The sequence below is a fragment of the Opisthorchis viverrini genome (genome assembly GCF_000715545.1).
Source record: "Opisthorchis viverrini unplaced genomic scaffold opera_v5_668, whole genome shotgun sequence".
Classification (NCBI taxonomy): domain Eukaryota; kingdom Metazoa; phylum Platyhelminthes; class Trematoda; order Opisthorchiida; family Opisthorchiidae; genus Opisthorchis; species Opisthorchis viverrini.
Window position 1 is genome coordinate 95288 of NW_008752314.1, and position 13973 is coordinate 109260.

At 45.3% G+C, this 13973-nt stretch overlaps 1 protein-coding gene across 1 annotated transcript in view; it reads left to right on the forward strand.

Annotated features, from left to right (window-relative positions):
* Positions 1–11957, forward strand: part of T265_15605 (hypothetical protein) — a gene marked incomplete at both ends in the record, with an annotated part of 28709 nt that extends 16752 nt beyond the window's left edge. The window contains 2 exons of the mRNA XM_009178750.1: positions 467–678; positions 11874–11957. Of these exons, the coding sequence (XP_009177014.1) occupies positions 467–678; positions 11874–11957 (296 nt within the window). The remainder of the gene's footprint in view (positions 1–466; positions 679–11873) is intronic.
* Between the last annotated feature and the right edge of the window lie 2016 nt (positions 11958–13973).

Here is a 13973-nt window from a genome sequence, read left to right on the forward strand (position 1 = left end):
GGAGGGATGGTAGTTGGCCTGCGCGGTATCTGGTGGGTGCAACGACATGTTGGGTCCAAGCGCTCTGTTGAACGTCTTCAAACAGCGCCGCTGCAAAAAGTCCGCCTGATTCGACGTGCTGGAGCTCAATGCAGGAGGAATAAAAACTGCCATCCGGAGACGCAGCTGGTTTCGTCGGCCTGCTTTCGGGAGCACTGGGAGTTATGACCACAATCGGCTTGGTCATGAGTATGGGGTCGGCTGAATTAGTGCCCCGTGGAAGCCCGTTTCTTGTTTCCACCCCTGACCTGCTATGACCAAGCTTACGCGCGTCTAGAGGACGATCCCCAGATAGGCGCCGGATCACTGGGTTGGTCCTTTGAATGCTGTCAGCCCGCTCCAGATGGGGAAGAAAGAGTGACTAGAAGTCCAAGGGTACGCTTACTTCCCTTCTGGCGTAGCCATTCTGCGTGGAGCTGTTTATCAGGCTTGGCAAGGACATTGCTAAGGATCGACTGTGCCAGCTTCGCTGGCGCGATTCTTCCGGAGAATGGCCCCCAGATTATCAGTCTGTTTTCCCTTAGGCGCCTGTCCACTAGAGACGCTGCGGCGGTTTTTATAGCCGCGTCAGAAAGCTGTATGACTTTGCCGCAAGCAATGGGGCCCGGTATGGATATCGCGAGGTATCGGTTCAGCGAAGTAAGTTTCTTGTCAACTTTCGTCCAGGTCGCTTCATTCTTAGCGCCTGAGTCCTCCAGAGCCTTTGAAAGACGCTCCAATTTCGCGTCGAGTATCCCGATTAAAGCGGAACGCTGACGGTGGTCTTTCTGAATCTGCACGGGGGCTTGGGTACCGTTTTGGAGGGCAGCCACTTCGTCCACATCTGCTGTGGTCCATCAATGGCTGCAGCGGGCAATCGGTGTAAATTGATGTCATGTTTAGGATTAGCTGTAAAATAGGATGTGTGCGCAAAATATCAAGGGTTGTCTCTCAAATGGTTTGTTAGGGTAATAAAATTGAACAATTACTCGTGCATACTCTGTGAATAGATTAAGCAACAAAAAATTCTTTCACGAATTTGCAAGATGGGAAAACGAAACCGATTTCGAACGTACCGCGCGATTGTTTTTTCCTTAGACGAAATTTATTTGTGTTCTCCTAGCCGACAAGCGCCGTCGAATCGAAGTTAGAACGCACTTTAGTAGTGGTAGCGTTGTTCCAAGCACGGTTGTATTAAGGCCATCGAGCGTCAAGTATTGGATATCTCGTTGTCCCACATTCTGTGACAGTCACCATCAGGTTGAACCAATCTACGCACAGCATGCGCATGATAAGCATCAGTTACTAGGTGGAAGCAGACCCAACAAACGAGTCTGGTGCATTCATCGGGCGGACGTTAGCTGCTGGGGGGTCAGGCTGCTGAATTATAATCCGCCGTTGCGGTGCCCATTAGGGCGTCCGATGAAGGCGAAATCGAGTACGCCATGCAACAAATGGCTGCAAGTTTCCTGTTCACACTTGAAGGCCAGGTGAGAGGCACAGTCTATGTACTTTAGAGAGGCACCGGGGTCTGGGAATTCGATCACACCAGTTACGCTGAGTGTACTTAGCTGCCTAGTGTGTTATGTGTGTTACTTGTGTAAGTCGGTGCGGTTGCCACCTTCTCTCTGGGTTTTCGCGAAATTTTTCCGTTGTCCAATTGCTTTTATCGTCCAGGTATCTGTTGTTAGTTTCTCTAAATTGCTACTAATTAACAAGTCAAGTGACAGTAAATTCGGAGCCGTCGTTTTCGAGAAATGCGCCGAATTGAAATACCACCAATTTTCACTCGTGTTGCAGTTCTGCGCCCAGGCAGAACAGTATGATATCGTTGATTTTTCAGAGTGATCCATCGTTCCGATGTTTGATGCTCACTTGGTCGCCGAATCAGCACCATCCGGGGATCGGATGCCGTATTTTCACCCAAGCCGCACGTCACACACATCGCACAGGGGGCAACTCACGTGCCCGGGTATGGCGCGTTGGGCCCAGTGATCCGATAAAAGCCCATAATTTAGTCATATTATGAGGGACTCATGCTGGCTCCGGTGATATTCACCCACATTGCACACCCACTCCTACTTATGTGTGAATTGCGCTGCTTTGTGAAGGTGGATGGACCGATAGTGGATATCGAAACTGGTGCGAGATGGCCCAAGTGGTTAGAGCGCGAGTTTACTGACCGGAAGGCCCGAACCCGACCCCATCGTCTCAACTTCCCGTGTTTAGGTTTGGGCGATCTGGCAGTATCCCAGCCCTCGTGTTTTTTCGGGTGGCATGGAAGCTAGTCACCAGAAGGATGCTACGGCTGAACGTTATCGAACCGGGCCCGAGGATGTGTCACAAATCAGATTCTCATTTGTGTAGCCTCCCTCTCATTCAGGTAGTTGGAAGGCGCAATTACTACCTGTGGTGTGTTATATTAGTGGGCCGATCAAATGAGCCAACCTCCGGCTTGAACTGGCTCCCGGTCCCGAAAGATGTTGAGCAACTACTATCACCCCTTTTCCATGGGGCGCACCGCGATCCATTGGGCTCCTTGTTAATCCGTCTCGGTGGGGGTATATTTCTATAAGCTAATTGGTTGGGCGGTGGGCGTGGAAAAAACAAATACTCAAGATGCTCAGCTGAGTTCATAACTCTGGTCAGCTGGTCGCACGGGCCCCCTTGATTAATAAGTTCCTCAAGGACGTATCCTTCGGTTGGATGTTATTACCTAGTTATACATATGACACCTTCGTTATTCCAGGGATTCGCGGTTTTTCGCATCTACCTCGTTAACCACCACAAACTTACCTCTTGAATTTCTGATTCATTTTTTTTCACCTTTTTGATTGTTCTATTTTACCACTTTCGTCACCTCTAGTGTTGATCACATTATCATTGAATTAACCTGGTTCACCGCCCTGTCCGAGTATTCTGTTTCAACAGTGTCTGTATCATCCAGTACGTTGCATTTGAAATTCCCCACGTTTATGCTGCCTCTATTTGTAACCCCCGCGCTTCGTCGACCCATTTTATGATGATAATATTGTCAATTTTAAAATGTACTGGTAACACCAAAAAGAAATTCCGGTATAGGCTGCCTAAAATGGCATTCACCCAAGCCACCCGCCAACGGTAAAGTAGAAAAGGATGGTGTAGAAGTGTGCGCCACCAATTCAAACGCAGAAAGTACTAGGATAAAAGTGACCGGGAGGCAATGTTAAATTTTGTGTAACATGTAATTAATACATGGATGACGGAATGAGCTTTAGTTAAGTGTGCCTAATAAGATGATTAATAGTTTCGAACGAAGAGTGATATTTGTAGAAAAAATTGGGTGAAAAATTTGTGGCTAGCGGAATGAGAGTGAATAACCCTGGCTGGACAGTGAAAAATAAACTGAGCTGTGACCCAAGGAATGCATATGAAGTGCAAGTTGGGTAGCCTTCCTACTATTATATACTGTGAAGCACTGGTGATCAGATATATCTTAAAGAATGATGTCAACACTACAAAGAACAGATCATCACCATGAGAGGAATTGGTGTATTAGCGGAAACGGCAAGCCAGGAGTGAGTTTAGATAGCTGAGAACTTTAACCTGGGACAGATTCAGCGAAATCGCATGTTGCTTGAAGCAGCTGCACCAAAGTAGACGTTCACATGCACAGTGAGGCACCAGAGCGATAAGTAGTGGGAAGGTAAAAGTAAAGTGACGGAGGAATATTAAACTATGGACCCGCTAGGCATTGCACTGGTTGTGGCAGACACGATAGTCATTCATACGCCGTAAAATTGCGTGTGGATGGCTCCGTGCATGAATGTCTTCTTTGAGGGGTCGAAGGCTAAATATTAAATGTGAATTTCCTAAAACATCCAACTTGGTTGTCCCCTTGCTTTAGCACCCAAACTCTTTCTCAGATAACTTTTAAACCAGGCTTCTTTCCAGCGAGTCTACCCAGGTTTAATGTACACTTCACTTAAGAGACACAAAGCGCCGTTTATCTCTACTGCAGTTTTCTGCATCTCCTAATGCCCACTGAAATTTCCTGACCCTGGCCATTGGACCAACCTCACAAAGTCATTCATAGTCTGCAACGGTTTCCCGTTTTACTTGAAATCGATCGGCCTCATCACAGAAATAGTTGTATCTCTTGAGTCATTGTTCCATTTATTGTTTTTCAAGAGTTACAGCCATTTATCACGTGAAAAAGAATGTCTCTTTAGTTTTATCCCCCATGCGTTGTGCTTTTCCGGGTCATGTTGAAGCCACGGCCACCCGATCATATCTCAAGTGGTATGCCCCTCAAATTGCGAAATAACCCTATTATTATTATGAACATGCTTATGTGTGTAGCTGGGGCGGGGTACCGTGGCTTGCGAGAATTTTTGTGGAATTGAGGCGACCGCAGCGACAATTGGACAAAAAAGAAGATAAAGTGTAGGTGCTACCGGAATGTGCCCATGTTGTCAAATATTCTGCATCCCAGGATACCGGACAATAAGGACCAACTACAGGTAATTACTGCTGCCACGCAATTGTTTCTGATCTTAAAATGACAATCATATGACACTGCACCTCACAACGCAGAAGTCATTAGTTGAGATGATGGCATTTTCGGGTACTATTCTGCATGGCGCTAACTGTGTTTGCACCTAATGTGTAGTCCTACCGGCAAAACGATAAAACCACCCAGGCCGCACCGGTTGGTAAGAGAAGTCAGTGAGGTCGGGAAACTGATGAGGGGAAGGGGATGATAAAATAGAGCGGACCTGAAAACAGGTGAATTCGACGTCATAACGAGAACCTGTATTAGCAAGACAACATATTGCCTGATTCTTAGCAAGTTATGTCACGGTCAACTGAGCTCAGTAAGGGGATAAAACCGAGAATGATAAATGCCTAGTGTTGTGTAATAGACTTGCTGGCTTTTTGGCTGGCAAATGGGAACAGGTAATTAGTCAGCGTCAGGGGAGGGTGTGGCACGAAAGATACATCCTATAGCGAAGTTGGTGTTTAAGGGGCTGTCTTGAGAAGTTGTGAAATCGGTTCAGGTGAACGTATTTGTACAGTCAAGTGAATTAGGAGAGGAAGGCAGACTGCCTGCCCATGAGCTTCAGCAGAGAGTAGTGGGGAAGAGTGAAGGAAATCAATGAGAGGCCAATAATATGTACTGCACAAAGCAAAACCATTCTAATTTCTGTGAGTTGGATAAAACTTAACCAGCCAGCGGTTTTTCTTGAAACTGTGCTAAGTTGAGAATGGAAAGTAGTCAACTTGCCGTAGCTTTTGGAAGCCTCTTCCGGCAAACCAGCTGAATTCCACTTGCAGCTCCGGCAGCAGAATACGGTTGAGAGATCGCCGCTACCGGATACGAGACAAAATATTGAGGAGGTGAAATACGCTGTTGCCCACATCATTGGATCTACTGTGAGCTCAAAAGTTGTGCTTCTGATGGTGTGACGCAGCTGCGGCCGGAGAAGGGAATGAAAGCTCATAGGAATTTTTTCGGAGCTTCTTACCCGTCCGATTTTGTCCATCATTTGCTTTTAAGTGGGTAATATTTTTGATTTCAGAATTTACAAAATGAGCAATAAGGCTTGGCCTCGGTTATAGAGGCATTTAGGTGAAAACGATTATGTGGGTGGGTGTCACCGAACAGCGATCGCTCGATTCACAATAATCGGAGGCCTGAAGTTAGGCACCCTTTGCGGTGGAAGGAGCTAATTTCAAGAGTAAATTTCCGGTTAAAGAAGGCTAAAGCTTTTCAATGGCTTGTCTTCACAAGTGAACATTATGGGAGAAAATGCGTGATATAAGTTTTTGACAAACCTTTATTTAACAGTGCCATATTTGCGCCTCCAAGTTGAAATGAGGACAGTAATAAGAAGAGGGCCTACAGCCCTTGGCAGCCTGCAAGCACATCTAAAGGGAACATGAGTACCTGAGCCGCCTGTTTCGCTTGGCCTAAGGACAGGTTTTTCGTTGGTCTTAGGTTCCTCAGGAAATAAAGTGCAGCGCCACCATTTTATCTGCAGGCTGCCAGAGTTCTTTCGGCCGTTTACACTTGACAATCAAGTCAGGGACTGGGTCGGTAAGTACTCGATGAAATTTTTTGCTTTGGATGACGAACGTAGCTGTTCTCAAATAAAGCTGAAAACCGCTGCTGACAGTAAACAACCATAAACAGTTGGTTTCACTGCCGTGACGATAAGAAGCGTGAGCAGAGATAGTGGAGTGGAAATATTTGCGACAGAAGGTAATACGAGTTGGCGTCCAAGAAATACGGTGTATAATGAGGCTTGGTAAACTCAGTGGTTTTGTTGTTGCACAGAAATCAGATATAGGAGCCTCTCGGATGGAGAATTTGCTACCGATGCCCAAAACAACCGGAAATAAAAGGTGTTTGATTTGTAGGCGGAAGGGGCTGAAAGTACAGCAGGAGAGTAACAAACTTAGTCTGACAAGGTGTTTACAGGATCAGAGAGGAGAACGATCCGGTTAGTAAATTGGTCAGGGTGAGCAGTTTGACCACACTTGCAGTGACCCGAGAGGGCACAGTCGAATGCTTGAAAAAGTGGTATTGAAGATCTCATCAGACAGGTTACGGCAGCGTTGCGCGAAATATGCGTCGACAGTTCGAGTTCTGGACAGCCTCGTTATGGGCGTCACCTTTGGAATGGTTTGGGATCGGGCTTGTATGTCTGTGACCAGGTGACTTTGAGTTGATCATGGTGACTGACATGTGGAGAGTCGATTCGATGCAGAACCATCGGTAACTGATGGGTGAAACGTTCTAAGTAAAGACCCTGTCATGGACAAAATGATGGCACAAATGGGTGCATAAAAGTTGGTCCACGGTGCCGGGTTGTGTATTTCCTTATTTGCAAAGCTATGCGAAAGCACGTACGTATCACACAGTATCCCTGTATTTTTGTCATAGACATTGGGGAAAGCCGACAACTATTGGACTGCATGGACAGCTTTAACTGTGCCTTACATTAGGCTTTCGGTTTGTCATTACACCAGAACCGCGGATCCGATAAGATTCGCGATTGCTGTGACGATGAAATGCTTGAGTTAAGGAGTGGGTTTTGGCCCCGGTAGATTAGCCGCATTCTCCGTGAGGACATTTCGATAAAATAACTTATATCTTCCTCACATTCAAGAAATTCAATCGCTCCGTAAACATTGAGCACCACAAAGTACATACGCTTTTTTCCAGGAGATGCTTACTCAAAACGCCTAATAAAAACAAAGTCTCAGCCCGTCCAATTTGAATCGTTGACTTCTCCTGGTTGAAGTCGGTATAAGCGTGTTTGCCATTTAATTTTCCAGTTGACTGACGTAGGTTAAATCTAGCTAGTTGATTATGCATTGTGGACTCATCCGCATTTTGGGTGTCCGGCAAATTCTCTATATTGTTGAAGCATAAACATCTTCCTTTACCTAGTTTGTGAATCGATTGTGGACGTTGAAATAAGCAGGTCGCCTTGTACATCTCTGACTGCAAACTATCTGGCACTCTCCGGAGCTGGCTAGAGAATTCTCAAATGTTTCGTCATTCGCAATAGAGAACTCCCCAGTCAGTAGATTGGAACTGAATCCTGTCATGGCGGCCGTCAAGTTAAGCATAATATAGAGGACAAAATTTAGCTGAAGGGTTATTAGTCTACCTCATTGTGTATCCACGAGTTCAACGCAGGCTCTAGCAAGTTTCACAGACTATTATAAATGCAGAATCACCTGCAACGTCCATCCCTTCTAAGCGCATAACGTTTTGCCGCAAGTCACGATTTCTTATTTCATTGGGCACAATAAGGTCAGGGCCTTGGACACCTGTGAAGTATAAAGCTAAGCATAAGTTCAGGGTGGTTGTTGGGAAGACTGGATGCATTTCAAAAGAGAGCTTTCAACCGGGCAGTCCTGGGGATCCTCGAGGCTAGGGATTGCTGAAATGGTGGACATGATATAGCAAGACATGGTGAGTGTTTTGGGGTGGCTAGCAGACAAAAATATTAACCGATCGAAACAAATATGGACAAAAGCTTAAGGCACATTTGGTCAATGAGTGCTGGGAAGTAAGAGTCGATAGACAGTTTAGAGAACGGAGACGGGAATGATGGCACTGTGACGTGAATGATTGGATACGGGTCAAGGAATATTTGTTCCTAGGGCAAAGACGGCGTAAATCTTGCGGTCTCCAGTTAGGTCACCATCGTCATCAACAGGGACAATTAGGTGAAATCATGATTGGCTATCTCAGTCATTTGTGCGGTGGGATAGTATAAACAAGATCTTGGAAGTCAAAATGGGTGGTAATTCGTTAGCACGAATGATGAGTGATGGTCCAAAACCCATATGCTAATAGTGAAAGTATTTTGATGTAGCCCGAAAGAGCGAATGGGTTCCAGCACGTTTGGTATATGATGTGGGCGAATTTGTTTGGTTGAAACTGGATACTGAAACACAAAATAGTCGGTTTACACACGCAAGCGCCGTAGTCGATAAGCAGCGTCGAAAAACGGCGCCCCGATTGGGTGAGTATGCTCCTGTGGTTGAGTATGGGATGTTTTCAAACTGTCTTTAAGACGCAAGAGCTGATGTTTTCGTTAAACTGCAGAGTATTGGCATCGGAAGGAAGAAAGTTTAAATCTAGTGCTCTAAAGAAGCAAATTTTGCACCAAATAATCGCCCGCTTATTATATCCCCGCTATGGCTACATTCATTGGCAAACGTCTGAATTTTGGGGTTCAGGTCTAAACCACCTAATTTTACGACTGCCCTGGTGACACTCCCCTTAGGCTTTAAATCCGCTGCTTCCGATAATGCGTATGGTCGCTGAATCTGAGCTCGATACGTCGGTCTATAAAAGGCTCCCTCATCATCGATACTGAGACCAAGTGAGCAGTAGGAAGTTTTGCCTTTTATGACGGCGAGTCGTCGAAACATTTTTTCAAAGCTGAAAACGTGATCAGATGAATACGCATTTTTTCCATGTTCATCGTCCTGTTGAAGCGGTAGACGGGAAAAGAAACGGAGTGGCCACCCTTTACGGTTGCACCGGTGCTTAAAATGAATGAATGGATACTTTTCAGATGGAAGTTATACATTTTCCATGCGGGTCTCATGGAGCGAAAAAGGACGTGACCATAACGCTGAAGATTCACGTTGGTCGATGGATAATTGGCTAATGTGAGCGATAAAGTTAGCAGTTGTGAGCAACGGGGAACATTTTCAGCCGTTGGATAAGGCTATCATGCACACTTGAACCCTCAACAGCGTCGCGCATCGGTATGACCTTGGCAGTTACGATGAGTAGCCAACGTAAACGCGCGCTGTTATCATGACAAAGGGCAACGACTGGCTTCATTTCCGACAACGTTATTACGCAGTTCAGCTAAAGAGTACCATTAATTCTGAATTAAAATTTGTAGTGGTTTTGGTAATTTACGCGTAGATATCTGAAGAATTTGCATTATCTACTGAATAGTTCTTCATGTCTGAGAGCAGGGATCATCCACAGAGGTGTATGCTTGCATCAGTACTGCGCAGAGTAACCACCTGTCCTCCATTATTACATTGATCGCAAAGAGAGCTTCTAGGAAGGATGCCATTTCGGAGTTTGCCGAACAAACTCATTTGATGTGTCTGACGAGGATAACGCGCGCAATCGTAACCCAAACATCTGTCTGAGTGGAATCGCATTGCATATTCAGTAGATGATATCTTTCATTTAAAGAGCATCACGGAACGCTAGAATATGCTAACAGTCGACTTCGTACAACATTTTCTAAACTGTTAGTCGCACGCGGATGGATATTGTTCGATGACCTTGAAAGTCGGCTCATATAAAATGCTATGAGAATTGCTACGGCATTGGACCATGCAGTCGGATTGGACCAACTCTGAAACTTCGACAACGCCACAGTTTAGGAGAAATCGGTTCTGTTTTACTTCTAGGTTGTGATTATGCTGGCGACTTGCACCCATATTTCGGCTCAGTTTGGGCCAGCTCAGTATTTGCACAATGAAATTGAATCACCAAAAGCCACGGCGTTTGCAAGGTTACCATTTTAAAACGAGGATATCTATGTTTAACGAAGTGTTTTGAAAATTATATGCATAGGCGATTGGTTTACGTGAGCAAAACTCAGAATGCATCAACCACCAGCGACTGTGGAAACGCTTCCTGATGTAATACGATGTCGCGAATGCGACGAAACGTGAACTGCTTACAGTGGACTAAATTCGCAGAGTTCCGCAGTTGAAGTATTTCATTGAGCTTTCTAACAACTGCATAGTCCTTGTAGATGCAAAACAGGTGGGGGCATCACTTCTGTAAACAGTTTTTGCTACTCATATCTGCTTGACTGCTCGAATACCGGGCACTGTGTTCAGTCGCCTCAATAGTTGCTATTCGAAGCAGTCATCGCGGAAGACGCATTTAATATTGTCCAATAAATCGAGCGAGGTTAGAAAAACGTAAGGTTTGCATATGTTGATGAACTATTCTAGGTTGTTGGTAAACAGCAGAGTTCCACATCGTAACTAGTAAAATATGATAAAACGACCACAACGTCAATGATAGCATGCATCCGAATGTACCTTGTTTCCGTTGGTCCCAGCGATGTGCCTCAAGCATCTCATCTCGCATGGGCCACTCGACGTGCAGTGACACTTTCTATATGACGCACTCGAGTCTTTCTTATTAGTGCACTCGATTTTTAACTTGGTCACTCGCATTCTCCAGACGGTTGTTCGTCAAATTAACAAAACGGACAATCCGTGATCGTGCGTGCGCAGCCCATTTGCGGGTGGTGCATAACTAGTGGGCTGTAAGGTAATAGACAAATCGTGGGTCCGTGGGGTGCAGTGGCTGCGGAGCTCACCACAGTCGGTGTCCTTGTAACACTGTAAGCAATAAAACCTACTGCACGTTATTGTCCAGGTGATCCATACAATGAAATATGTGCGGGCTACTTGCAGTGTCTGTGACAAAATACATGGATGTCATATGATACACGTATGCTCCCTGACAGTTTTTTTCAAAATGGATGTAGTACAGCTTGATGTCGCAGCCGAACACTGCTCTTGTTGCCCAGATTTGTGCTGCTAACTTGTGCATAAGAAAAGTGATCACTCGTAAATGCTCATCATTGAACATGCCAACTAGCTTGCGCGTGGGAGCAAGCTGTTAGCTCTCCACAAAGATATACATAGCCGGAACTCGGACAACCATGCCACTCATGACCAGGAAAGATTACAGCGTGTATCTATGGGCTAGATGTGTTGTATTAAAAAGACATACCCAAAATGGTTTATCGCGTCTGTCTCAGCGACATTTACTCCTTCCGGAAAACGTCCCAACGGCGCCGTCTGCTGTCATCTGATGAGGCACATATCACTATAGTGACCTTTTGCCGACTGCGTCACAAGCACGCGTCTAGTCTTACGAAGTTTTGCTAGGACCAAGATCATGCCATTTGCCACGGTAGAACCCATCTACGCATCACTTATTCAATGGTGCTGGCCAACAATTCCGTGGGATTTGTGTATGTCCAGAGTGGTATGTACCCCACCAAATTCACCGATTACAAACTTCCGCACCCCAAACAACGCCTTCAGCAGAACCCTGAAGGTGCACAAATCCCCTTCGTTAAGCCGTTGACTTACCGGAAGCAGATCGTACAAAATCTTCGAAACCTTATGGTTGTATTCAAGATAACGGTAGGTGACCGATAGTTGTTGCCCTTCCTTCGTAGACTAAAATCAATTGTCAGCCGGTGCTTCGCATACTGTTTGTTATTGAAGAACATGATTAGCTCACTAGCTTCTGTGGATTCGTCTTCTTTCCGTTTATCTTACAGGCTGTTTCCTGTATTGGTGACACACCCTTCCGTAACGCAAAACAGTGCTGGTTCTTCGGTCGCTGGATAAACGCACAATACCACGTAATTTTCCTTCATGTAATCACTCAATCAACGCCGTCTTAAACTTTGTGAGAGTTGAAAAGGATACAAAATCCCAATTTCTCGGCAAACATAAGGACAATAATAATGTTTATTCCCAACTTGTGGGTGACGCTGTCAGGCAGGATCATATGTTCACAGTCAGAATAAAGCATGATTGGTGGGAATTTGCGAGTACTGAAGAGTCCACGAAAAAGAGGACGATGTCATAAACATTGAGCAATATCCGATGAAATAATAATAGTTTCATTTCCCACCTTGTAGGGAGCATGCTGATGGAGGCATGATCGGGTCGGTACAACTTGAAGGTGGCAGACAACAACACAACGGGGAGGAAGGTATAACCAAGAGGCATGCTTGTTACATGAAAATCATCACAACTGCGGGAACCGAGAAAAAACTTGGACAATTGGTATGAGATCCGACAAGTTCAAAGATGAAGCCGGCTGACACGAATTAAAACTGAAAACGATTGCTGGCCATGAGTGACCTTAAGCAATTGGATAGATAGCCAGAGTCGCAACAAGCAAAAATGGAGATGAAGATCGAGATGGAATAATTCGAGGTAGAAGTAGTTGGCAAGTTTTGTCCCGGAAATATGGTTTTACCTGAAACTAAGTAGACTCATTGGTGTCAATGTTTTTTGGAAGTCAGCACAAGGGATAGGTTCGATGGGCAAATAGTGCTAATGCGTGGGGTCAAACGAACGGAATGGAGCTTTTGGAATGGGTTAATCGAACTTGCAGCAGAAGACGAGGTGGGTCAAATCGATCGAAATTTCCAACGGGTCAGAATGAACTCGTCTCAGAAGCGGTTAGGGCAATGTTAAAAATTTGCCCGTAGTTGCAATTACAGACTGGATTGGGTGAGGGGTTGCGGTCGAGATCCTGAAGAAAATAGTTGCGGGAGTAACACCACACATGGTGCCATTATTGCACTGACAAACTTCGGTTTATGGAGAGCCCCGTAAGGTCGTCAGGGATGCCGCAATCAGCGAGGGGATACGCATTTCCGCGTCAGCTGGATCTGGGCTAGGCGAGGAGATTGATCAAAATCAGCCAGGCCGACGCAGGGCCACGGATAATTTCCATCCTGTTGGAGGACCATGTGACCATGCCGCACATTTCCTCAGCATAATAACTCACAGGATAAGAATGAGTGTTGTCAAGCCCAAATATTCTCATGAATGAAGTACAGAAAATTTTGAAGATTCATTTTGTTTTTCATTCTCGGTGGCCCTCTGCAGGCATTTCTAGCCAGCGAGGAACACTTCTCCCGATTTGTTATAAATTTAGTCAGGAATAGCTCGATTGACGCGTCTGTAATAAAAAATAGTTGTAAATTTTCATACAGCCAATTTTTCAAATTGACCGAGTATAAAATAACCGTTAGATACTTACAAATATTTTTGGCTAGTCTTATTGACCCTAAGGCTATTCCTTGCAAATTAAGAAGCATGGTTAATCCTGGTGCTAACGTGTATGTGAGTATGTTCGCTAATCACTGCTGCGTATTCATGGACTCTTGCAGGAGCGACCTCTCCACTTTGCAAAGTCATTCACCGTGGCTACTACAAATGCTTGCCAGCTGTGCACACCGCGGAACATCTCTGAGGTTTTATTCGTACCTGCAAAGCTCATCTATGGATGACTAGGGAGGAAGAGTTTCATCGCTTGCTCAAAAACTGCTGTTAGGTACTAAAGCTTCCAGTTCATATGCGGTCTTTGGAGCAATGAGCAAATTAGCTTAAAATCCTCTATAACATGGTTAAGACATGGTAATTTAGTCACCGAGATTGAGGTTGACCAGTTCGTGAGAAACCATCTGGGCCTTGGTTTTGGAAAGCTTTTCTAGAAGGCAAGTTGCGGCGCCGAGCTACGTGTTTCCGTATCACCCATGGCCTTTAGTATTACATATGTGGAGCTGCAGATGGAATTTAAATGATTGCGAGGAAATAAAACGTACGTTCAACATTTAATCAAGGCATCACCCGGAACT